The sequence below is a fragment of the Mustelus asterias genome, chromosome 21, assembly GCF_964213995.1.
Source record: "Mustelus asterias chromosome 21, sMusAst1.hap1.1, whole genome shotgun sequence".
Classification (NCBI taxonomy): domain Eukaryota; kingdom Metazoa; phylum Chordata; class Chondrichthyes; order Carcharhiniformes; family Triakidae; genus Mustelus; species Mustelus asterias.
In genome coordinates this window covers 54,463,162-54,489,177 of record NC_135821.1, presented here as the reverse complement: position 1 = coordinate 54,489,177, position 26,016 = coordinate 54,463,162, and the positions used below count along the sequence as shown (strand labels likewise).

Genomic DNA, 26,016 nt, shown 5'->3' with positions numbered 1-26,016 from the left:
TGTACACAGTACTCCAGGTGTGATCACTCTAATCCTCTGTAGCAAAATTTCTCTACTTATGCTCCATCCACCTAACAATGAGGCCAACATTCCCTTGCATTTTTAGTTGCTTGCTGTACCTGCATATTGACTTTGAGATTCATGCAACAGGCACCCAGTTATCTCTGCATGACAGCATTCTGCAATCTCTCCATTTAAATAACTCTGCTTTTCTACTCTTCCTGCCGAAGTGGACAACCTCATTTTCCCACATAATACTCCATCTGCCAAACTTTATCCCACTCGCTTAACTGAATCATATCTTTTTGCACACTTCTGGGGGCGAATTTACCATTTTGATTCTAAGTGCTGAATCTGGGTGCAATTCAGATCCGACTTGGAAACCTGTTCTCAGGCGCCCCCATACACACATAGCCTGGAAAAAAAAAAAATCACGGGTCTGAATTGTGCTGTGGACGGGCCTTATCACGCCCGAATCGTTGCAGCTCCGATCGGAGCCTTCAACTGCGCATGCTCAGTGAGAAAAAAAATTGAAAAATGCTCCCTTGTCACATTGCTCCCAGGCTGCAAAAACCAGATAAAGTGGACCGGGAGCAATGGCCCCCACATACATCACCCCAGTCCCACAACATAACTGTCCCCTTTATCTACCCACACCCCACCGCCCCACCAGAGAACCATCTGGCCCTCCACCACCACCAACATCCCCCCCCCTTCCCCGGAAAATGATCGGGCCTCCCTCCCTCCCCCCAATCAGAGATACGCCTCCTCCTCCCTCCACCCCCACCCCCAACCAGAGGATAATCTGACCGGCCCCCCCCCGCCCCCACGATCTGAGTCAGACAGCCATTGGAAGCTCTGAACCTACCTCTTCAGAAGCTGGAGCACCCGAAACAGACCTTTGCCAAGCTTGTCTGTTTCACACCGAATCTGGATGGGCAAACATGATGGTAAAGGGGGAAATGCTGGTAAGATTGGGCGTCCAGCTCATTAAGTCAATTTAAATACCTGCAAATGCATTTAAATTGACGTCGCGCCCGTTTCAGGCGCGGTTCTGATTGCGGCCATTTTCGAGCCTTGGTAAAGTGGGAATCTGCACGGACGTGGGCGTGGATCGCGCTAATCGCCTCACACCCGACTTTACCAAGTTTTCATGCCCGTTTTCGGGCGTGACACAATGGTAAAATCATTTTTAAAAATGACATTACATTCCAACCATTATTCTGTAAATTGAGCTTGTGTCTTTATATGCCCTGTTTGTGAACAGAATTCCCACTCACCTGACGAAGGAGCAGCGCTCCGAAAGCTTGTGGCTTTTGCTACCAAATAAACCTGTTGGACTTTAACCTGGTGTTGTTAAACTTCTTACTGCGCTACATATGTCCACCAGGGGAAAAGGGAGATGGTGGCATAGTGGTATTGCCAGTGGACTAGAATCCAGAGATTCAGGGTAACGTTCTTGGGGTCCAGGTTCGAATCCCACCATGGCAGATGGTGGAATCTGTATTCAATAAGAATCTGTCATTAAAAGTTGAATGATGACCCATTAAACCATTGTCAATTATCACAAAAAACATCTGATTCGTTAATATCCTTTAGGGAAATAAATCTGCTGTCCTTACCTGGTCTGGTCTCCAGACCCACAGCAATGTGGCTGTAGCTGTCCTCTGAAATGGTCTAACAAGCCACTCAGTTTCAAGGGCAATTAAGGTTGGGCAACAAATACTGGTACTTGCCAGCGATGAAAGAATAAAGAAAAATGTTCTTGGCTAGTTTTTAAACTTAGAAAGATGTACAAGCTAGCAGAATGGGAAAAGCAAGAATTGCACATCCACAGATGCTAGCCGATGTGCTCAGTGTTTACAGCACTTCATTATTGGCAGAGATTTTCTGGGCTAGGATTCCCTCCTCCTGGCTTTGGCCGGGTTGGAGGCTGTGGCGCCCAAGTGGAAGGAGAGGTCAGGAAGAAAACCAAAGGGTGGAATTCTATTATTCAATGCTGTGGAAATTCCCCTTCCTTGAACTATGCTCTTTATCCTTCATCAAAATGCCAAGACCTTTTCCTGGTTAGGAATGGACCAAGGATAGAAATGCACTGAATGACAGTTTTTGATGACCTCGGTCTCTCGAAATCACATACCAAGAAAGGCTGCAACAGCTCCCTTGTGCATAATCTTGAACAATTCTTAATGTCAGACTAAAGTGACAGGTAACTGGTTGAAACAACAGTAAAAGTTCCTCAAACTCACTTTTATCTTAAAAAAAAAACTATGCATTATGAGTGCCAAAATAGACCCAAAAAAACAGTGCCTGTGAACTGGTTACCGGTTGTCATTTAGATTTTGTTCAAATCCCTTGATTAAATTTTAGTGACTGTATTACGTTCTCTGAATTTACCTGCATTTTTGGTGATCAGATTTTCTACCCATTTAAGACTCAAAGAAAAATGGATTTCAAAACCAACTTTCAAAAAGTCCTTAACAACGTACACATTAGAAATTCCAGGTTTGATTTCCAGTCTGCGCAGACCTAAGTAAACTTAGAACAGGAGGAATTTCTTCAGCCAGAGAGTGGCGAATCTTTGCCGCAGAAGGCTGTGGAGGCCAGGTCATTGAGTGTCTTTAAGGCAGAGATAGATAGGTTCTTGATTAATAAGGGGATCGGGGCTATGGGGAAAAAGGCAGGAGAATGAGGAGGAGAAAAATATCAGCCATGATTGAATGGGCCGAGTGGCCTAATTCTGTTCCTATGTCTTGTGGTCTTAACAGCACAGAAAGCCAATTAGCCAATAATCTGCGGCAGTTACACAACAAGATGGGATGCTACAATTGACTTTAAGATCTCCTGGGATCGAGGGGAAAATCAGTAAGATCTCATGAACATATAGAATACACACATTCCCTCCGACTTCCAATAGCTCACCAGCATTCATTGTCTAGGCTTATACATGGAAGGATTCATCAGTTGAATGAGGCATAAGATGCGCAGAGTGGGGAGGGAGGTAAAAAGGGCATCGAAAGCAAAGAGAAAAAGCTTCCTAAAAATATCAGAGGTCAGGTCTTTCTAAAGATGAAATTTGTCAGTTAACAGAAACCTGATTATACCACAGTAATAAATTTCTGCCACTTTATTTTACAGCTTTTAGTGATAGAAAATATTAGATCTGCATTTTATCTTAGATCCTAAATACTCAATGCTATTCAACTAGGCTATTCAACTTGACAAGATCTTAAGAATTTCATATTAAGTTAAGAAATGAAGCAGTTAGCCACAAGAGGCCACCCTAGACCTGTACTCACTCTTTTGCATCTGACAGAGATTTTTCATCATTCTCAACCAACTGCATCTCTCCAATAAGCTGATCCAAGTACTTGTCCCTCTGCAACTCTCCCTGCAAAGCATGATGAACAGCAAGCGCTTGCAGGATAGCGCCGTTGTAACCCAGTGAGGAAGCATGTGTCACTTCAGCGTTTTTCTTTGCAAACTGTCCAAAAAAAACAAAACCATCACATCAAAGTCAGCAAAGGGAGATTATTACAACTTCTCGTTTAAATGAAGAGAGTCAAAGCTACAGAACTGTATTGTGAATGAAAAGATTGAGCTGATTTTGAGCTAACTGGCCAAAATAGTTGTTCGCTTTCTTTTGGGCAACATATTAACTGAAGTTATTTGTTCGCAGTACTTTAACTTGCAACACATCTTTCAAATGATTGAAAATAAATCTTCGATAACTAACATAACCCTTGGAACACCACAGAGGTGACTTTTCAAAAAGAGTGCAACCTCACTGCTAGGGGGTGCCAAAAAAAATATTTTCCAGTACTTTAAGTCTGGCACTGGAAAAACATTTCAAAAGTTGGCTTCACTGAATTTCTGACACAAATTAACTCAGTCTTTCACAGTAGTGAGAAATTATTTTAGGTTAGGGCATATTATGCAAAAGTTAACCTCAATTAATTAAACAAATGATATTGAATTGGTTTAGAAAAAAATAGTGCGATTAGTTTTTATTTGAAAAGTGTTAAGTTTAATAACACAAGAATATTACTGTAATGAAACAACTTCTGACAACTATACAACATATTAGGTGGCACAGTGGTTAGCACTGCTGCCTCACGGCATCAGGGACCCAGGTTCAATTCCCAGCTTGGGTCACTGTCTGTGTGGAGTTTGCACATTCTCCCCGTGTCTGCGTGGCTTTCTTCCTGGTGCTCCGGTTTCCTCCCACAGTCCAAAGATGTGCATGTTAGTTGGATTGGTCATGCTAAATTGTCCCTTGGTGTCAGGGGAACTAGCTAGGGTAAATGCATGGGGTTATGGGGATAGGGCCTGGGTGGGATTGTGGTCAGTGCAGACTCGATGGGTCGAATGGCCTCCTTCTGCACTGTAGGATTCTAGGGATGCATTAGCGCCCTCGAGTTAAAAGGACAAAAATAAAAAGTGCCTTAAACTCCTTGGAGTTTCAAAAACCACTATATTTTAAAAACCAGTAAAACTCAAATTAAAGCAACACAATGTTTAAGAAAGGGACGCGTGTTTTCCACCTTCAGGAGACTAGTCAGAATTCATCTGCTTCTTTCACATTACCGAACGCCCAAAATTCTCAAGATAAAGTAGCAGAACTACATCATAAGGGTTACGTCCAAGGGATGGTGTTTTTATCTAATATGCTGTGACACCACCAGACTGTTACCGTTACTTTTAAATCTTTTTCTAGGGATATTTCACTGCAACTACTGCAATAGTATAGGTAAACCAGTGAAATATTAATATAGTAAACTAGTGGATCTCTCAAGCAGTCATTTACAGCATGTCAGAGGATAGGAGTATTATACCAAGTAATGCACATTATTCAGTTGCTAAAAGTTCTATTACTCAAGGCAGAAGATCTAATTCCTGTAGAGTCCTAAAGTCAATTCGCGATTAATTGTTCAAAGGATAAGGCCAATTCAGTAGCCCTCCTTGCTAGGGTTGCTTTTTTTTGTAGTTTGGGAAGTGCTTAGCTTTCTCTTTGTTATTTTCAAATGCAACATCAAAACGTATATGTGTGACAAACTTGAACATGGTATAGCACAGTATTTCAATACTTCTGTACCTGATGGAGTTAGGGATGGCCAAAACACTGTCTGCTGGCTATATGACCAATGTGACCATTATCCACCCTTTAAAATTCTGGTTTGCATATTTTTTCTGTCTGAAGATTTTTTCAAGCTATTAACATTGGGAGTATGATACAGGTTACAAACGTTACCATTTCCATAACTGTTTTTAGGTTGGCTAGTTTACAATTTGCACATTTGAATCATTTTCAGTTGACTCAAATGCTATAACCCTCTGATTGTTGTGAATTTCTGCCACTTGTTGCAGGCTTAAGAATAAGGCAATGCTGCCAATGTACCACCAGAGCAGGTTCTGTCCTTTTACCTCTATCGTCTATGCCAAGACTGATTGATCCTCAGTACGGTTCCTGCATTAGTTCCTGCACAATACAGTAACTGCACTTTCAAAAAGAAAGAAAAGTACATTATTCAGATCATCCTGAGGTGAGTACTTAAGTGCAAGTCTTTCTTCCCTTGACTTGTTTAGGAATCTCTGCTGGACACTTATCAGCCTTCGCTCCATTGGTTGGAGTCTACAGATCTGCAGGTAGATTCAGCAGATAAAACATAGGTGGTGACATACTGCCTTTGTTATTCTGAATGGCTTATAGCTTATTAATCTGCAGCTGACTTGCTTTACACTAAACTGGCTGGCCTTCTTCCGGGATACAGGCTCATGGACTGGCTCTATATTTTTGCCTGAAAACTTTCAATTGTCTGGCAGAGGTGGCATAAGACCCATTGCTGTCAAAAAAAAAAACATTTTAAATATAGTAACTTATTTGGGGTAAAGCATCAATGTCAACATTTTGGATTAGTTTTCTTGGAAAACAAAAGGAGTGCTATTCACAACGACTTCTGGTAATATTATATATGAGAATTTCAAAGTAGAAAGTTTACATTTTATGATCATGTATATGTTTCTAACAGTTCCCAGTTATCCATTTACACTGAAGAAACTACTGTTACTATTCAGTTTTCCAGGCACCAATCAAAAATACTTCACTATTAGTCGGGAGATCCTACAAACTTCCCAGACTCTTAAGTGGAGATATATTCCTCTCCCCATTCCCACCTGCCCACTGCAGCAGCACAGCCTTTAACTCACTACTAGCAATGACACACCAAATCCACAATTGATTGGCTCACCTCTGTCACATACCAGAGGTCACAATTCATTACAAATGTAAACCAGCTTTTAAATTAAGAGAGCTGCTAGCTTGGAACATAAAAGTCTAAAGCACCCTCCAACCCACAATTAGAAAGCGTTTCTCATTTTCAAATTCTACGGTAATGTTTACTTAATAGTAATTACACTTGTGACCGGTTAGCTCCATTTTATATTAGTACTTTGGGCATTATATGAAATAATGCTCCTGGTCCTCAAAGACAGACCACCATCTGACTTACCATAAGCAATGCCCCAGATGATCCACTAGTATAGATAAATTCTGGCAAGTGAACAAAAACATAGCAGAAGATTAATTATAAAGGCCAGCCAAAGGAGCTTCATTTCTTTCCTGTTGCTGTCACCCCATGGCTTCTATAATTGTCTCAACCCCATTATATACGGTAGGCTGATTGACTCGATCAAAGGTTTATCAATAATAAGCCAAGTCTAAAGTATAGTGGCCAAGTGAACGCACGGGACTTCTTTTCCTTAGAGGTTGGGGAAGAGCACCTAGTGGTGATAGAGAAATAATAATCATAATGTTTAAATGGTGAATTATTCTGCCCAAAAAGAGGGTGTACCAATGACGCTAAATGGGTGGAAAGAATAGAAAGGAGAAATAAAGCAAATTAATAATAAAATCTGTCTTACTTGAACCAAAGTAAGTTACGCAAGCTCCATCAGTCTGACCTTTTTAACATCCTGAATATCTGGATATGCCAGTGCAATAGGGGCGATCCTCATGGCACCTCCATTTCCGTAGGAGCCCTTTCCCTTAAACTGTTCCCTTGCTGGTTTAAACACATCATTACAGTTTGGGTTTAGAAGTTTCTTAAATACACGAATGACGCCACTTCCATACCCTCGATTCGGTTGTTCTTTGTATTCTTCAGCAAACCTAAAGTGGTAAAGGAATAGATTTGATGTTCTTCCATGAATTTTAAACAGCATCACATACAGATTATTAAAATCAAACATGTGACGATGAAACCAACTACACAGCAGAAACAAAAGCTTTTTTAAAAACTCTCTCATCTTGCACAAGTCTATCGACATTGGCAATGGTACGTTTAAAAGTTCGGTTACCAGCATATGCCACACAAACCATAAATGCTCCCCATAAATTTTGTACATTGAAAGTATCTACCTTATAGCATTACCTCAGATAGTGGAAATGCCAAAGGCAATCCTGTAACCTAATCGGTCAATAGAAACCAAAGCTTTTCTTAAGTCCGCCCTCAATACCAGAATTGAAGATGGTAAACAGATTCTACTATAAGTTTTTTTTCCTAGCTCCGTCTTTCATCTAGCCACAATAGAATTCGATGTCCAATGATCAGAAATCCAATTTTGGTTATTGCTGACTCGGGCCACAGGAGAGAATTGTGGCCCATAATTACAAATTGGTATTTGATCTTCATACTAACTGTACCAGTAAAAGTTAGATGTGCAGTTGATCTAAAGTCACATTCTTGGCTTCTACGCAACTATCAGAACTAGACCATTTAATCCAAGTCTGTATTTACATTCAATCAGAATTACTGTCCTCTTCCTAAATACCGTAATCTATTTTCCGCTCATCCACCTATTTAATCTAATCTTGAGTATTGATAGCTTCTGCCACAACCAACTTTGGAAGTGATTTCCATAACCTTCTAACTGTGTGAAACAATTTCTCTTGCTCCATCTTCCAAATATCTTACATCTGTGGTCCTTTGTTCTAGATTCCTCTAGAACTAGAGACATTTTATCCACCCGGTCCCCAACCTTTCATCACTTCAAGCTGTCAAGTCACCCTGTAACCTGTATCATGCTAAACACAGGCACCATTTTTTCAGGTTTGCCTTCATAGTTTTATTTCCTCATACCAGGCAGCAACCTAGCAAATTTGCACAATACTACCTAAAGCTTGACATCTTGTGTATAATCTGGAGCCTGATAGTGCACACTGGAGAGATCTTCAGAATTTGTTAAACTCATCATCATTTACCTCTTCACTTTTGTGATCTATATCTAGTAATTCATTTTTTTAAAAAAACAACCTTCATAACCCAATTTTGCACTCAAATTGGCAACGGGCGACATGGGCGCAAAATATCGCCAGAGTCAGAAAATTAGAATCTTGCCCTTTTTGTTTTACGTCCACTCTCCTATTTTATGATCCTACGCAGCTTCCTTGATCTTCAAAAGAATTTGCTACAGCTCCTATGTTGGTATCGGTGCAAGCAAATGTTGACATTACCCACTCTAGGTCTGTATCCAAACCATTAAAATACACAGTTCACAGGAGTGGTACCAGGAGGGAACTGTGTCTCCCCAAATACCCTTCAAAATTGATTTAACTCTTAACTGTTTTCTCAATTCCAACAAATTTTAATCCTATGTGCTTTCCCACTCAGTTCAATACTCTTAATCCTTCTTTTGTAATCCCCTGGATCGTACTTTATGTATTTTAATTTGATTTTGTCACATGTATTAGTATACAGTGAAAAGTATTGTTTCTTGCGTGCTATACAGGCAAAGCATACTGTACATTGAGAAGGAAAGGAGAGAGTGCAGAATGTAGTGTTACAGTCATAGCTAGGGTGTAGAGAAAGATCAACTTAATGCGAGGTAGGTCCATTCAAAAGTCTGATGTCAGCAGGGAAGAAGCTGTTCTTGAGTCGGTTGGCACGTGTCCTCAGACTTTTTTATCTTTTTCCCAATGGAAGAAGGTGGGAGAGAGAATATCGAGGGTACGTGGGGTCCTTAATTATGCTGGCTGCTTTTCCGAGGCAGCGGGAAGTGTAGACAGTGTCAATGGGTGGGAGGTTGGTTTGTGTGATGGACTGGGCTTCGTTCACGACCCTTTGTAGTTTTGTGCGATCTTGGGCAGAGCAGGAGCCATACCAAGCTGTGATACAACCAGAAAGGATGCTTTTAATGGTGCATCTGTAAACGTTGGTGAGAATCATAGCAGACATGCCAAATTTCCTTAGTCTTCCGAGAAAGTAGAGGCATTGGTGGGCTTTCTTAACTATAGTGTCATCATGGAGGTACCCAGGACAGGTTGTTGGTGATCTGGACACCCAAAAGCTTGAAGTTCTAGACCATTTCTACTTTGTCCCCATTGCTATAGATAAGGGCATGTTCTCCACAACGCTTCCTGAAGTCGATGACTATCCCCTTCAATTTGTTGACATTGAGGGACAGATTATTGTCGTCACATCAGTTCACCAGATTCTCTATCTTTTCTGCACTCCGTCGCATCATTGTTTGAGATCCGACCCACTACGGAGGTGTCACCAACAAACTTGAAAATCAAGGTGGGGGGGAATTTGGCCATACAGTCATAGGTACATAAAAGGTGTATAGTAAGGTGCTGAGAACACAGCCTTGTGAGGCAAAAGTGTTGAGGATGATCATGGAGGTGGTGTTGTTGCCTATCCTTACTGATTGGGGTCTGGGGGTTAGGAAGTTCAGAATCCAGTCGCAGATGGAGGAGCCGAGCCACTAAGTTTGGAGATGAGTTTCTTGGGAATAATGGTGTTGAAGGCTGAGTTGTAGTTGATAAATAGGAGTCTGACATAGGTGTCTTTGTTATCTCGGTGTTCCGGGGTTGAATAAGGGCCAGGGAAATGGCGTCTGCTGTGGACCTGTTGCAGCAGTAGGCGAAATGTAGCGGATCCAGGAAATCTGGGAGGCGAAATTGATTCGTGCCATGACCAACCTTTCGAAGCACTTCACAATGATGGATGTCAGAGCCACTGGATGACAGTCATTAATGCACGCTGCCTGGTTTTTCTTTGGTACAGGGATGATGGTCGTCTTCTTGAAGCAGCTGGGACCTGAGATTATTGTAAACAGGGGTTGAAGATGTCTGCAAATACCCCCATCAGCTGGTCCATGCAGGATCTGAGTGCTCGTTCAGGTACCCAATCCGGGCCAGTCACTTTCCGTGGGTTGACCTTCTAAAAGGCTGCTCTGACGTCTACAACGGTGACCTCGGATACAGGTTCGCCCTAGGCTTCCGGGGTTGAGGGCATGCTCTCGCTGACCTCTTGCTCAAAACAGGTAAAGAAGGCATTTGCTCAAAATGGGTATAGAATGCACTGAGCTCATCAGGGAAGGGTGCATTGGTGCCAGCGATTTTACATGCAGCTAGAAAAAGATGGTCAGCAGCAGCCAGCATATATTTCAAAAGGGAAGATCACACTTGGAAAAACCTCATTGAATAATCAACATTATAGAGGAATTAGATTGTAAATTGGGGAATTACAGTCAATGTCTATTATTTCCTCATTGAGGTTTTTCCAAGTGTGACCTTCCCTTTTGAAACCCATGCTGGCTGCTGCTATCTTTTTCTAGCTGCATGGCAATTTCATCTTTAAACAGAGTCTAAAATGTACCACATAAATATGTTAAAATTAACTGGTCAATTTGGGTTCTCTTAAAAATATGTACCACATTAGCCAATCCTCAGCCTCCTGGCATATATCCACACCCAAAGCCCTCCTCTTTTCATGATTAATGCAAGCACTTATTAAATACTTCTGCCATTTTCTGATCTACAAATTGACAATCCTCCCCCCTTCTTGAATCCCAGCTCAGTACAGGCCATTTCCTTCTTTTTATTGATATATTTGTAAAATACTCTATGTTCTTTTAATAATTCCTCAATTCTCTCATTCACTTAGTTTGCTTTATCCTCTATTTTCTGCTTTCATTTTTTTTCATTATTTTTATTGTGTTTGTAGATTCATCGCATCAATTAAAATTGGTTTTGAACCTCTATCACATTATTGTTATTAACTTTACTTTTAATTCTGCACCTCTACAATTTGTTTTAACATAAATACTCCACTGTTCATCTGCAATACCAAGTGCCAATCTTGCCTTCCATCTCATTGAACTCACTCATCTTTCTAATGTACCTCAATATAATTTGGTGTTGTACCAGTTTTCCCTTTCTAAATTAATCTTAAACATCATTGTATCATGGCCACTCTCCAGTTTCTAGTTTAAATACCTATTTAATCATTTTAGTGATACAGAGTCAACCTCCCTGTTAAGATGCAATTCATCCTGAAGAATAGTTCCCGTTTGCACCAGAATCAGCACCACTGCCCACTTTCTGACACCATACCATTAGCTTACGTTGTATTGATTTCCATAATCTTTCAATGCTATTCTAGCACATCACTGGGTGAGGGATCTTGAGATTACTACCTGTGAAATCTTAATTTAACGATTTCCTCATCTCCTGAACTCATTTAGTTGCATTTAATTGAAGACTTGTCCAGGGTGCACACAGAAAGCAACAGCTTGAAATCTGTTTTGAAAGCCTAATCTGCTCTAAGCACTCCTGTTCTAATTTTTCCTACCCTCAGAAAGACATCCTTTTTCCTTCCTCCCTATCTCGCATGTGTGTGACTATCCTCAAGCTAACGTTACAAAAACGGTTCTTCCTCCCCATTACACCAGGTGGTCTCCAACTTCTCAAATTCTGAACTTGAGCGATGGGAGTTGGTAAAACTTTCCGTGGGCATGTTTGTCTGAGTCAACACCTAGTGCTAAAAACCTCATCTTGCAGGAAGAACACCACTGTTTCTTTCATAGAAAGAAATAGTTCTTCCTGGACTGACTGCTTTTGGTTTAGTTTGTTCCATTTTAGCCGATAAATCTCATCAAGTCCTTCCACCTCTGCATCAGAAATTCCTATTTTAGAGGTTTTTTTTGTCCACCCACATCTCATTCCATTGCCAACTCATTCTGCGACATACTCATGGCTTGAGCTCAAGTTCAGCAACAAAACAAGGAAAACAGTCCCATAATACAAAGAATGCTTCTCCTAATTTTATTTTGGAGTACACGGACAATTTAAAGTACATGAGCCCTTTAATTATTTTTTGCGTGACCATACACATACAGTACTTTAAAGGCAATGACTTGTGCACAGCCTATGTAATGACCTCCAGAATGGTGCATGGCTACACAATTTGTGACGAATGTTGACGACATTGACTCAGTGCTCCTGAGCTTCCTGTCACTTGTCATTTTAATTCTCCATTGCTCTCACTTGGATTTTCCTGAACACTGCCTGTTACGCTGTTCCAGTGAAGACCAATACAAGCTCGAGGAACAGCACTTCAGCATTTGACTTGGCACTCTACAGTCTTCTAGATTCAAAACTGAGTTCAACAATTTTAGATCACAATCTCTGGCTCCATCTTGTCCTTTTTTTAAAAACTGGTATGGTCTTGTTTCTTCTTTATCCCTTTGTGCTGTATTCAGAAAGCTGCTATGTCTCCATTCATTCCTCATCGGGACACACCCTTTCCCAGCCTCTTTGTATCATGAAATCTTTGTCATTTAATCTTCCCTGCTCTCCAACCCATCGCAGACCTCCCCTTTTTGTTCTTCTTGGCCGCTGCCCCAAAACTTATTACATTTCTATCTTCAGTTCTGATGAAAGATCATTAACCTGAAATATTAATTGTTTCTCTCCACAGATGCTACCCAGCCTTAGTATTTCCAGCATCAATGGTATTTTGCTTTTGTATTGGTAATAAGAGTCTATTTTTGCCCAATTAAATGCAGTGAAATTGTACTTACTGGAAACTGGGTTAACCCTGCACAAATTCATTTCTCATGCGACTATTCTAATTTGAAGAGATTCTTCATCACATCCCTTCCACAAAACCAGGTCCAGAAATGACTGGACTGCACACTATAACCCACAGTACCACTAAGTTCCCAATAATTATTAATGATTAACTTTGCCTCACTATAATACCTATCCATCAAGTCTCTCCTTTTGTCCAAGTTATTCATACAATCATGGTGACTATGCAAGATATTGTGCTGTAATCAAACACTGCAGAGAGCTACTCTTATCAAAGTACACTTTAAAGCAAGCTTCTTTACTGACCTCTCGGTGATTTGGTAGATAGAAGGTAGTATGAACTAAAGGTCACTCAGACTGCTTAAGGGAGTAACTTACATTGAGCCCAAGAATCAATCTGCCAGGCCAGGGTAAAGTCAATGATCAGGGCAGCCAATGAGGTTCAACCGAAGCGTGGCCTGATTAAATTTTTCAAAGCCATCTTGGCCTTTGGGCTAAGATAAAGCATCAGATCAAGCCTAACATGGGGTGCAATGCCTCATCTTGGATCTTGTTTGCCCCTCTCATGGGACCATGAATTGGATTCAATTTGAATTTGTTCTTTTGGATTGGAGGGGGGGAGGGGGGGGGGGGGGGGGGAGGAGAATGGTGCTAGAATAATAGACATTTTTGGCTAAGAACAGCAAACACAGTAATGCTAAATTTAATGGCTGATGAATAAACCACAAGCTCTGACTTGAAAGATTGAAGATGAAAACCTTGCTGATGGGGGAACGGTGATGATTAAGTGGGATGGTGGGGGGGGGGGGGGGTGACTGACTAGGTGGACACATGAGTCTTGAAGATAGAGGCAAGATGGTTTGATGCACATAAGGCAAAAAATGCAGAAGTTGGTAACTGAAGAGTGTTTTGAAAAATCAGTTCAGACTTAGTTATTTAGCATGACCTCAGGACATCCCAACACACTTGGGAGAGTTTTGCCCATAGGTGTTTGATGAGAGAAGTGGAACGGAAGGTGGACTGAATAATGTGTGGCAGCGATTACAAATAAGTGAGCTGTGTTTCCTTATCAGTGCCCAGACCTTAGTAGGGGGCATTTTATGTGCAAAATGAATTTAACTGAAGACAGGAGGGCTGCAAGGTAAGAGAGGAGGTGTGCAGAATCTGTCAAGATTGAAATTGTAGAATGGAAAAATGTTTAATTGCAGAGGCTGAGGGAAGAGAGAAAAATAATTCTATATTTCTGTAAGGAAGTCAATTTAAATCTTGGTGCGGGGATATTCAACAGAAATGTAGAGGGAACAGAACAATGCATTAATTATTTGAGAATTTTATTGCATCTAGTTAAAAATAAAAATCAAGTTTTAAAAATTATTACACACCTCATTAAAACCCTAAATAATTTTTTAAAGATTTCTACCAAACATAGCAGAAACAGAATGCTATTCAACTGATACTTTTAGCTTTGTCCTACACTCCTCAGAATGACCTGTATATGTCAGTTATTACGTTATCCTTGCTAGTGTGATATAAATCACCAATTGTCTCCCGTGCAACATGCTCCATGTACAGTACTTAATCATTGCCAATAATAGAACAGCAGAACCTAGTTCTAAGGAGTATAAAAAGTAGGCTATAGTCAGGATTTTTTTTTTTAAAAACAGAAAGAGAATTTTACATGGCTTCTCTATGAAGGACCCAAAAGCAATGCATGTGCACAGACTCAACGTCCAATTGTGATTTTATCTCCAGATGGGTTTTTATTCCAAATGCAAAATCAGGTACAGGTGCAATTTATTGGATCCACCTACCAGTTTTCTTCCAGAAAAAATACCGTTGAGAAATAAAGTATTTAAACTTCACTTACTCAGTAAATCTTTCACTGGCCAACACCGTTAATGCTTGTTTTGCATTATTTTAAAATCTAAAAGCTGAGGCGGGAGGGGGTTAGAAAGAGAACACAGAAGGATATAACCAGGGGTCAGTTATTTCTCCCGAGTCACAAAGTTACATGTTCAAGTCCCATTGCAGAAACTGGAGCATGAAAACCTGCACTCCAGTGCAGTTAAATACCGAGGGAATGCTGCACTGTCACAGTTGCCATCTTTCAGATGAGACATTAAACCAAGGCCTGCACTCTCAGATGGACACGAAATATGCAATACTTTGGTTGGGGAGGCGGGATATTATCTTGATATCATGGCCAATATTTATCTCAGAATCACAGTACTTAAAAGAAATCTTGTATTTACTTAATTGCTGTTGTGGGAACTTGCTGTGTATAAATCAGCTGCAGTGTTTAAAACAGTGATTACACTTCATTAGCTGTGAAGCAATTTGGCACACAGATTGTGAAAGACACTAAATGCAAGTACTTCCTGGTATACTAAGAGACACGGTGCCTATCGTACCTACCTAGTCTGTGGTTACCATTTTTTATTTATTCTTTCAAGGAATGTGGGCTGCACAGATAAGCCCAGGATTTGTTGCCCATCCCTATTGCCCTTACACAGAGTTGCTTGCTCAGCCATTTCAGAGAACAGTTCGGGGTCAACAATATTGCTGTGGATATGAAGTCAAATGTAGGCCAGACCAGGCAAGGATGACAGATTTCCTTCCCTAAAAGGACATTAGTGAATCAGACTGTCACAAAAATCAATCGACAATTGTTTATGGTTGATATTACTGAGACAAGCTTTTAATTCCAGATTTCCTTAATTGAATTTACGTTCCGTGAGCTGCCATGATGGGGTTGGAACCCATGTCCCAGACCATTTACCTGGGCTTCTGGATTACTAGGTCCAGTGACATTACCACTACACCTCTGTCTGTCCCAAGTTTACCAAAAATGGCAACTTTCAATCAACACTTTCAAATACCCGAATGCTGCTCCACAGAGTGACGAAAATAGGTTTTCATTTTCAATCCTCCAAATACTAAATTCTTACTGTCACTCTTCCCCATCTCTTCTTATGCTGCTCCATGTCCTTTTTTTCTTCTACCCCACCACCCTGCTCCCTCTTCCACTTCAGGAAGTGGAAATACTTCAGGAAGAGCAAGCAAACTGAAACAGCCAGTCCAGACCCTCCTGTTGCAGTTAACTGTGTACACTTTCAAAGCCAGTTCCAGTGATCTTGATGCAGGTCACCCATTTTTATCCAGCAGCACAAGCCAAGAATGAGACCAGAAGAATACTTCCCAGAGGGAGCTTCACCCTCCAAGAAGTGCAGCATAGTAGCTTCAGTCTACTAGTGCAAGATAAAAATATGAACTAAATATCTGTCTTTGACTGTGATAAATGAAGGAAGGAGCTGGTCACAGCCCTAACTTTGCAACATCAAAACATATAGAACTATAAATGTTTGTATGGCATGGAAACACAGTTATTACAAAAACTTACAATATAAGAAAGACAAAAACTACTTTCCTCAGAAACAGGATGTTTTCCATTACATTTCAGATAACAATATAAATTTAAAAGATTGCAACATCACTGCAGTTGTAACAGACTGAATAGGCAACACATCCTACAAAACACTGATGGGGTATTAGCGAAGAATTTAGCATATTTACTATGACTTTTGAGTTAAGTCAGAACATCATGCCACAGGACTACTTAACAAGATCCCTGCAGTACAGTATTTTATCCCTCTGGATGCAGTAACGTGTTACCTTTTAGCCATATCCACTTCGTCAAAGTCTTGTTTGGTTATCAGTGACTGTGCCACACACCTTGTCATTGCAGTATCATCTGAATACACTAAAGAACCTGAAAAATAAATTCAATGTCTAAAGGAACTTGCTGTGAGAAACAAAGAGAGACAGAAAACACATGAATATAATACTAGCACAAATAAAACACTAGCCTCAAGAGTACAGTGCCAGTTAGTGCAAGGCCACAACTCAAAATGTCTATCACATCCACAAAAATAGCAACTGGGGCTCGAGGCATTCTTACAAGCTGACAATGCAAAAGACCATCCCATTATTTAGTTTATTGTAATGTTAAGGAAGCAGAATGGTCAATAACCCAAAATGATAACTCTGCTTCTTTCTCCACGCAGATGCTGTCTGACCTAAGTGTTTTCAGCATTCTATTTTAAACCTTTCCAACTCACCTGCTCGATACGGATAACAGACACACATGTTGATGGCAAAGCACATAAAGATGGAAAAATAACAACGCTAAACTTATAGAATCATAGAGGTTTATGGCCCTTCGGCCCAACTTGTCCATGCTGCCCTTTTTTTTAAACCCCGAAGCTAGTCCCAATTGCCCGCATTTGGCCCATATCCCTCTATACCCATCTTACCCATGTAACTGTCTAAATGCTTTTTAAAAGACAAAATTATACCCGCCTCTACTACTACCTCTGGCAGCTTGTTCCAGACACTCACCACTCTCTGTGAAAAAATTGCCCCTCTGGACACTTTTGTATCGCTCCCCTCTCACCTTAAACCTATGTCCTTTAGTTTTAGACTCCCCTACCTTTGGGAAAAGATATTGACTTTCTAGCTGATCTATGCCCCTCATTATTTTATAGATCTCTATAAGATCACCCTTCAGCCTTCTACGCTCCAGAGAAAAAAGTTCCAGTCTATCCAGCCTCTCCTTACAACTCAAACCATCAAGTCCCGGTAGCATCCTAGTAAATCTTTTCTGCACACTTTCTAGTTTAATAATACCCTTTCTATAATAGGGTGGCCTGCTTGATCCCAAGAACCAATTTCTTGGTTCTTGGGATCAAGGAGCTAAGCATGTGGGATCAGCCTCTTGTAGCCACAGTATTAATGCAGTTACTGGTCAATGGTGAACTCCAGGATGTTGATGGTAGTGGATTCAATGGCGGTCATGCCACTGAACGTCAAGGAGAGGGGTGGTCAGATTCTCTTGTTGGAGATGGCTGTTGCCTGGCATGAGTATTACATGCAACTTATCAGCCCAAGGCTGAATACTGTCCAAGTCTTACTGCACCTGGGCATGGACTGCATCATATGATGAAATGCAAGCAGAACCAAGCACTGCACAATTAGCAACAAATATCTCAATTTCTGACTTTTATGATGGAAGACAGATTTTAATGAAGCAGCAGAAAATGGTTGGGTCTAGGTCACTGACCAGAGGAACTCCTGTAGCAATATCCTAAAAATGAGACGACTGGTCTCCAAAAAACAAAAACCAGCTGCATTTGTGCTGGCATGACTCCAGCCTGTGGAAAGTTTTCCCCTTCATTCCAACTCACTTCAATTGTACTTGATCTCACATTCGATCAAATGTTGCCTTTTTGTCAAGGGCAATCACTCTCACTTTACCTCTGCAATTCAGTTCTTCTGTCTATATTTGGGGCAATGTTGTAATGAAGTCTGGAACCAAGTGGTCCTAACAGATCCTAAACCAGGAAAAGGGATTGGTGAGAAGGGTAACTGCCATATAACAGCAATGTCGAAAACATCTATAATTTTTTTGACAATTGAGTAGGCTGATGGGATGGCAATTGGCTTTTTGCTACTTTTAGTGGCTAAGACAGACCTCGGCAATTTTCCACCGACAGATCTTGTAGCTGCACTAGAACCGTTTTGCTCAAGACATTGCTAGCTCTGGAGCACAGTTCTTCAACATTACAGCCAATATAGTGTCAGGGCATATAGCCATTGTTACATCCAGTACATTCAACCATTTCTTTACACCATGTGCTGTAACTGGAATTGCTTGATGAGGGGCACCTGTAATTGTGGGAACCTCAGAAAGAGACTAAGATGAATCACCCATCTGGCATTTTTGGCTGAAGGTGGTTGAAACCTTCAACTTTGCACTCATGTACTAGGCTCCACCATCATTGAGTCTGGGAAGTTGACAGAGCTTCCTCCTTTAGCCAGTTGGTGGCAGACAATTAAATACACATCACCAATGTTCTCTCAGCTGTATGGTTGCATGACAGAAAGTTTTCACACGAGCCATACAGAAGTCGGGCAATTTATGTTACCGTGCATAGATGACCTTGCACCAATGAACCTGCAAATCACCTACAAAAAACAGCACCGTATCTTTCAGTTAGGAACTTTGCAATCTTCTGGACTTAGCACCAAGTTCATATCATAACCTCTGTCCCTAAATTTTCAAACAGCATCTCTTGGCAATTCTGCTATTCCCATTTACACTTCCCCAGACCCACTGATTGAAGATGGTAAAAGGATAAGGAAAGAAACATTTGTCGTGCACCATCATTCCTTTTCTCTCTGCCTTCCAACCTTCCAAAGTCCTTACTTTTGTTATTTTTCCCTTTCAGGCCCCTGTTTGTTTAAACCCTGTTTCAAATATGACCTTTTCCAGTTCTGATGAAAAGTCAACAACCTGAAACATTGTCAGTTTCTCTCTCCACAGATGCTGGCTTAAGTATTCCCAACAATTTTTGTTTTTACTTAAGATTTCCAGCATCTACAATGTTTTGCCTTTGTATTGGCTATTATCAATACCAAAATTCATGACATCCTCACATAGGGAATTGGCCACTTGAAAATATTGCACTATTTGCTTTTGTCACATCTGTAGCATGGGTAGGTCATTAAAAAAAAAGGTTAAAGGTACCCCTACAAAGAGATTACAAGATGGTGTGCATGTACGTAACATCTGCATTCTCCCTAGCAACAAGTCAAAAGAATATTCACATTTGTTAAACTTAAGGCCTTTTCCAAATCATAAAACAGGAGGGACTTGAACTGTTTACTTTTCTGATAATAAACTATTCTTTGATTAGATCTATTGTCACATGTATGAGTATACCGTGAAAAGTATTGTTTTTTGCACACTATTCAGACAAATCATATTGTACATAGGAAAGGAAAGAGTGCAGAATGTAGTGAAATAGACATTGCAGGGAAATAGAAAAACAAGGGATTTCCTCAAAGGGTTACAGCCAGGTGGCATTCTAGAAATTCTGTCAATAATTGGACCATTCAGTCCAAAACTAAACACCAACCATCCAAATTAAACTTCACACAAAATCCTATTCCACATCACTCTTGTGATACCTGCAAACCTTTATCAAGTGAGAGTCATAGAGGTTTATGTGACAGCCAAGAAGAATAGTACTGAAGGGGCAGGAATAAAACGGTGCTTTTCTACAGGTTTTAGCATCAGGTGTGGAGGCAGAAATGTTTGTGTGTTCAAAAGATTTCAAACATCAGTGCAGCTGGAAAAGCACCCAGACACACACACAGACAGGAGTTGGTGCAGGCAATGCCGAGGAGAGGTTTAGCCAGTTTGCACAGCTGGAAAACATGCATCTCCTCGGTGCTGTGCAGGCACTGTCACCATCCAGACCCGGTGGGAGGGGGGATTCATTACCTTCCTCCTGCCTCTGCTCCTCCAGGGCGCGCACAGCTTCAAGCACATCCTGCACTCTGACCAGCTCCTTCCCCTCGAACTCGCCGCCGATGCAGTCCCCCATCAGCGCCCCGGTCATGGCGCCACAGAACCGGGATAGACTGGGCGGAGCCAACACCTTGCTCACCGCCGACATCTTGGCTCGAGGAGGAGGTCGGAGAGGAGACGGGGGTGGGCGGGGGGGGGAGGGGAGGCGGAGCACTGATTGGCGGCGGGATCGTCCAATCGCAAACCGATCCAGTGACGTCAACGCGAGTCCAGGGACCAATCAGCGAGCGAGGCTGGAGGGGGGGGCGGTCGTGAGGTTATCCAATCGGAGCAGCGGGAAGAGCGAAGGCGTGGCCAATGCGGTGATGGGGCCGGCGGGGCGGGACGGCGCGCGGCGCGGGCGGGGCGGGGCGGCGCGCGGCGCGGGCGGGGCGGGGCGGCGCGCGGCGCGGGCGGGGCGGGGCGGCGCGCGGCGCGGGCGGGGCGGGGCGGCGCGCGGCGCGGGCGGGGCGGGGCGGCGCGGGCGGGGCGGGGCGGCGCGCGGCGCGGGCGGGGCGGGGCGGCGCGGCGCGGGCGGGGCGGGGCGGGGCTGGAATGTTGAGGCGGTTTGAATGCGAGTCGGTTAAACCGGCACAGTCTGCATCAGAGCGTGCTGGGGGTTTGAGTGCATTCAAAGCATTAGCGTTTAACTCACCAGAAAATGTCTTTTTGCTGATTCATTGGAGCAAATTCCGTGTAATTTGGCAGTAACTATGGTACCTTGGCAACTAAGCACAGTAAGTAGTCTCACACCAGGCTAAAGTCCAACAGGTTTATTTGGTCGCACGAGCTTTCGCAGCACTGCTCCTTCATCAAATAAATGCCTGATAAAGGGGCGACTAAAGGTGGCACGGTAGCACAGTGGTTAGCACTGCTGCTTCACAGCTCCAGGGTCCCGGGTTCGATTCCCGGCTCGGGTCACTGTCTGTGTGGAGTTTGCACATTCTCCTCGTGTCTGCGTGGGTTTCCTCCCACAGTCCAAAGATGTGCGGGTTAGGTTGATTGGCCAGGTTAAAAATTGCCCCTTAGTGTCCTGGGATGTGTATGTTAGAGGGTTTAGCGGGTAAATATGTGGGGGTAGGGCCTGGGTGGGATTGTGGTCGGTGCAGACTCGATGGGCCGAATGGCCTCCTTCTGCACTGTAGGGTTTCTATGATTTCTATGATAAAGGTTTATTATTTTGTTGCACTTGGAATCATAGAACCCCCACAATGTAGAAGGAGGTCATTCAGCCCATCGAGCCGGCCCTGACCACAATCCCACCCAGGCCCTATGCCCATAATCCCACATACTCACCCTGCTAATGCCCCTGACACTAAGGATGCAATTTAGCATGGCCAATCAACCTAACCCGCACATCTTTCAGACAGTGGGAGGAAACCAGAGCATCCAGAGGAAACCCACGCAGACATGGGGAGAACATGCAAACTCCACACAGGCGGTGACCCGAGGCAGGAATTGAACACAGATCCCTGGCACTGTGAGGCAGCAGTGCTAACCACTGTGCCACCCCCATTTTAATTAATTCTAATCAAAAAAGCTAATCCAATAATTCCAATAATTCACATGAGGGACAAACCAGATGCAAGCTGACAAGACAAGACATTGCATCTCATCCTGGGCTCGATCAAACGAGATCCAAACTGGTCTGACAGCCTCTACTTTCTCAGGAGGCTAAGGAAATTCAGCATGTCCGCTACAACTATGCATTGTGAATGGTATGAACTGTTTGCTTTGTCTGTGTAGCGCGCAAGAAACAATACTTTTCACTGTATACTAATACATGTGCCAATAATAAATCAAATCAAATCAGACTCTCGCCAATTTTTACAGATGCACCATAGAAAGCATCCTTTCTGAATGTATCACAGCTTGGTATGGCTTCTGCTCTGACAAAGACCACAAAAAACTACAAAGGGTTGTCAATGTAGCCCACTCCATCACTCAAACCAGCCTCCCATCCACTGACTCTGTCTACTGCCTCAGAAAAACAGCCAGCATAATCAAGAACCCCATGCACCCTGGGCATTCTCTCTTCCACCTTCTTCTGTCGGGAAAAAGGTACGAAAGTCTGAGATCACGTACTAATCAACTCAACAACAGCTTCTTCCCTGCTGCCATCAGACCTACCATATATTAAGCTGATCTTTGTCTTCACCCTAGCTATGACTGTAACACTACATTCTGCACCCTCTCTTTGCCTTCTGCCCTTTGTACTCTATGAATGGTATGCTTTGTCTATACAGCACGCAAGAAACAATACTCTTCACTGCATACTAATACATGTGACAATAATAAATCAAAATCTGCAATATTTTGCCTTTATCTTAAGATCCAAGCTGACAGGATGAGGCATTGCACCCCCTCCTGGGCTTTGTCTAACACTTACACCTTAACCAAAAAGCCAAGATGACTTTCAAAGATTGCATCAGATAAAGCCTCAGTTTAACCTCATTGGCTACCCTGATCCTTTACTCTAGCCTAGCCTGGGCAAACCACCATCGCAGGCTTCAGCACACTCCCAGCGCAGTGGGTTAGCCTCATTTCTTGCTTGATCATTCACTCTCCCCTGCCAGGTAAGTAATTATTGGCACCACAGCTATGTTGCAGAGAGACAACAAAGACAGTCTCAACACTTTTCAAGAGCACAATTAAAACTCAGTTGAGGAGATAAAGGTTGTTGCATAACAACCTTGGGCAAAGCTATTGATGTACCGTGTTCATTTATCACATGAAATCCATCTCTTCCTCACCACCCCATCTCTCAATTCCTCAACTATTGCTTAATTATCAGACGGCTTATCCAACATTCAGCACTGGGTGAGCAGAAATTTCCTCCAAATATTGGGGTCAGCGAAGCCATTGTTTTCAGTTCCTGCTCCAAACTAAGTTCCCCAACTAATGACTCCATCCGTCTCACTAGCAACAGTCTGAGATATTTCATTATGTTAAAAAGGATTTATAACTATAAGTTGTTATGTAAGAGTGTACATACAAGAGAACATCAATTAAAGGGTCATTGCAGGAGGAAAATTGTAAAATCAAGCAACGGCTTTTATTCGTACACCATATTTGACGTAATGAAATGTTCCAAAGCATTTCACAGAAACACTTTAAATCAAAGTATGACACCGAGCTGCATAAGAAGACACTAGATCAGCTAACCAGAAGGTAGGTTGAAGAGGTAGGTTTAAGAAGTCTCTAAAGAAGGAAAGTGGGGTAGAGGGGTTTATGAGAGGAATTCCAGAGCTTGGGCCGAGGCAACTAAACACCCAGCCATAGATGATGGAACAAGACAGAATTGAAAGCTCTTTACCTGAATACACACAGTATTCATAACAGGATGGATAAGATGATAGCACAAATTGAAATAAATGGGTATGATATAGCTTTTACAGAGACATGGTTGCAAGGTCACCAAGGCTGCGAACTGAACATTCAAGTGCATTTGGCATTTTGAATGGATAGGAAGAAAGGAAAAGAGGGTGGGGAACTTTAAAAGGATGAGCTCAGTAAAGTCGTGAGGAATCATTTTGGAATGTTTTCTTAAAACCAAACAGGGACTATGCTATTTTAGACCTGCTAATGTATAAAGACAGCATTAATTAATGATTTCATAGTGAAGGATTCTCTAGGGGAGAGTGATCATAACATGTAAGAATTTCACATTCAGTTGAAATATGGGACTGAAATTAGAGTCTTAAATAGAGACAATTAAAAGGGTAATGAGATATAAAAAACAAAAAATGTTGGAAAGACTCAGCAAACCTGGCAGCATCTATGGAGAGAAAAACAGTGTAAACACTTCAAGTCTGTATGACTCTTCTTCAGAATTCACTGATGGAATTGGAAAAAGATTAAAAGGTAAGATGGTAGATAAGCACTGGCAGACATTTGAGAAGGTATTTTTCTAACTTTCAACAAAGACATATTTAATTGAGAAAAAAATCCTCAACAAGACCGATGAGTCATTCATGGCTAACTAAAGAAGTTAAAGGTGGTACCGGATTGAAAAAAGCATACAATGCTTTGAAGATTAGTGGCGGACCAGAAAATTGACAATTATTTAAGAAATCAGCAAAGGATGCCTAAATCAAAATCAAGAGGGAAAAATAAAATATGAGAGTGAACAAGCAAGGAATATTAAAACAGTGTAAGAGCTTTACAAGTATATAAAAAGGAAGAGTGACTACAGTAAACATTGGTCCCTTAGAGGATGAGACTGGGAAATTAATAATGGGAAACAAGGAAATGACAGATATTTGAACAAATATTTTGTATCTGACTTGATCAAGATTCTATCTACCTCTGCCTTAAAAATATTCAAAAACTCTATTTCCATCACCTTTTGAGGAAAAGAATTCCAAAGACTCACGATCCCCTGAGAGAAAAGAAATCTCCTCATATCTGTCTTAAATGGGAAACCCCTTATTTTTAAACACTGACCCATAGTTCTAGATTCTCCCACAAGAAGAAATAACCTCTACATCCACTTCATCAAGATTCCTCGGGCTCCTATATGTTTCATATCTTATTTGAGAAAAATTACTAGGGTAATTAATGGGACTTACAAGTCCCTTGAACTTGACGGCCTGCATCCTAGGGTACTAAAAGAAGGGGCCGCAAAGATACAGGATGTACTGGTAATAATCTTCCAAGATTTCCTCGATTCCGAATCACAAAATGTTAGTTTGCAGGTACAGCAAGTAATTAGGAATGTTGGTCTGGCAAGAGGAATCTAGTATAAAAGTAGGGAAGTCTTACTACAACTGTACAGTACAGAACTGTATGTACTGTATGAGATCATATATGGAATACTGCCCACAGTATTGGTCTCCTTATTTAAGGAGGGATACGCTTGCATTGGAAGTAGATCAGAGAAAGTTCATTAGTTATTCCTGCGATGAAGAGGTTGACTTATGAACAAAGGCTGAGCAAGCTGGACTATGCTCATTGGAGTTTAGAATAAGAGGAGACTTATTGAATTATGTATGATGGATGCTAAGAGAACATTGTCACTCATTGGAGAATCTAGGATATGGGACATAATTTCAGAATAATGGATCTCCCAGAAGGTAATGAGAAGGAATTTCTTCTCTCTGTGAGTTGTTAATCTTTAGAATTTTCTACCCCAGAGAGCAGTGGAGGCTGGGTCCTTCCATATAGTCAAAGCTGAGTTAGATAGTTTCATCTATAAGGGAATCATGGTTATGGGGAGGCAGGCAGGAAGTGCTGAAGCAGGCTAGACGGGCTAAATGGCTTCCGCCTGCTTCTATTTGTTATCTTCTTACTGTAGTTATTGTTTCAATAAAATGTATTTTTGTTGAGAAGTTTGTAATTATTTATTTAAATGTTTGGCACTGCTTATCTACTTCCATAACTTTTAATCTGTTTACCCAATAAGCTTATTCTTTGGACATTATAACAAAAGCCTTATGGTAAAAATAAACTCACCTGCAATTGTTTCCATACCATTGCTGGACTGGCCCATGGCATCATACTTGCTTAAATACAGACAAAGGGGAAAAATATGCCCACCTGGAATCTTACATATCCAATAAGTTAAATCATTACTGGTTTAAGGAAATATCCCCCACCTCAGAAGCTCTGCCCCTGGTCTTTTACAGATGCCCAATTAATCCTCCTCTTGTTCTAGGAGATGAAAATAACAATATGTCGGGCAGATTAATGTTGTCATATAATTTGTATCAAAAGTTGCCCTACCACAGGA

At 41.7% G+C, this 26,016-nt stretch overlaps 1 protein-coding gene across 1 annotated transcript in view; it reads right to left on the bottom strand.

Annotated features, from left to right (window-relative positions):
* The window catches only part of adprs (ADP-ribosylserine hydrolase), a 34,776-nt gene extending 14,365 nt beyond the window's left edge, over positions 1–20,411 (bottom strand). Inside the window, exons 1-4 of the mRNA XM_078237905.1 lie at positions 20,220–20,411; positions 16,547–16,643; positions 6,961–7,168; positions 3,300–3,484 (exon numbers count right to left, since the gene is read on the bottom strand). Of these exons, the coding sequence (XP_078094031.1) occupies positions 3,300–3,484; positions 6,961–7,168; positions 16,547–16,643; positions 20,220–20,394 (665 nt within the window). The 5' untranslated portion in view covers positions 20,395–20,411. The remainder of the gene's footprint in view (positions 1–3,299; positions 3,485–6,960; positions 7,169–16,546; positions 16,644–20,219) is intronic.
* Positions 20,412–26,016: the final 5,605 nt, after the last annotated feature.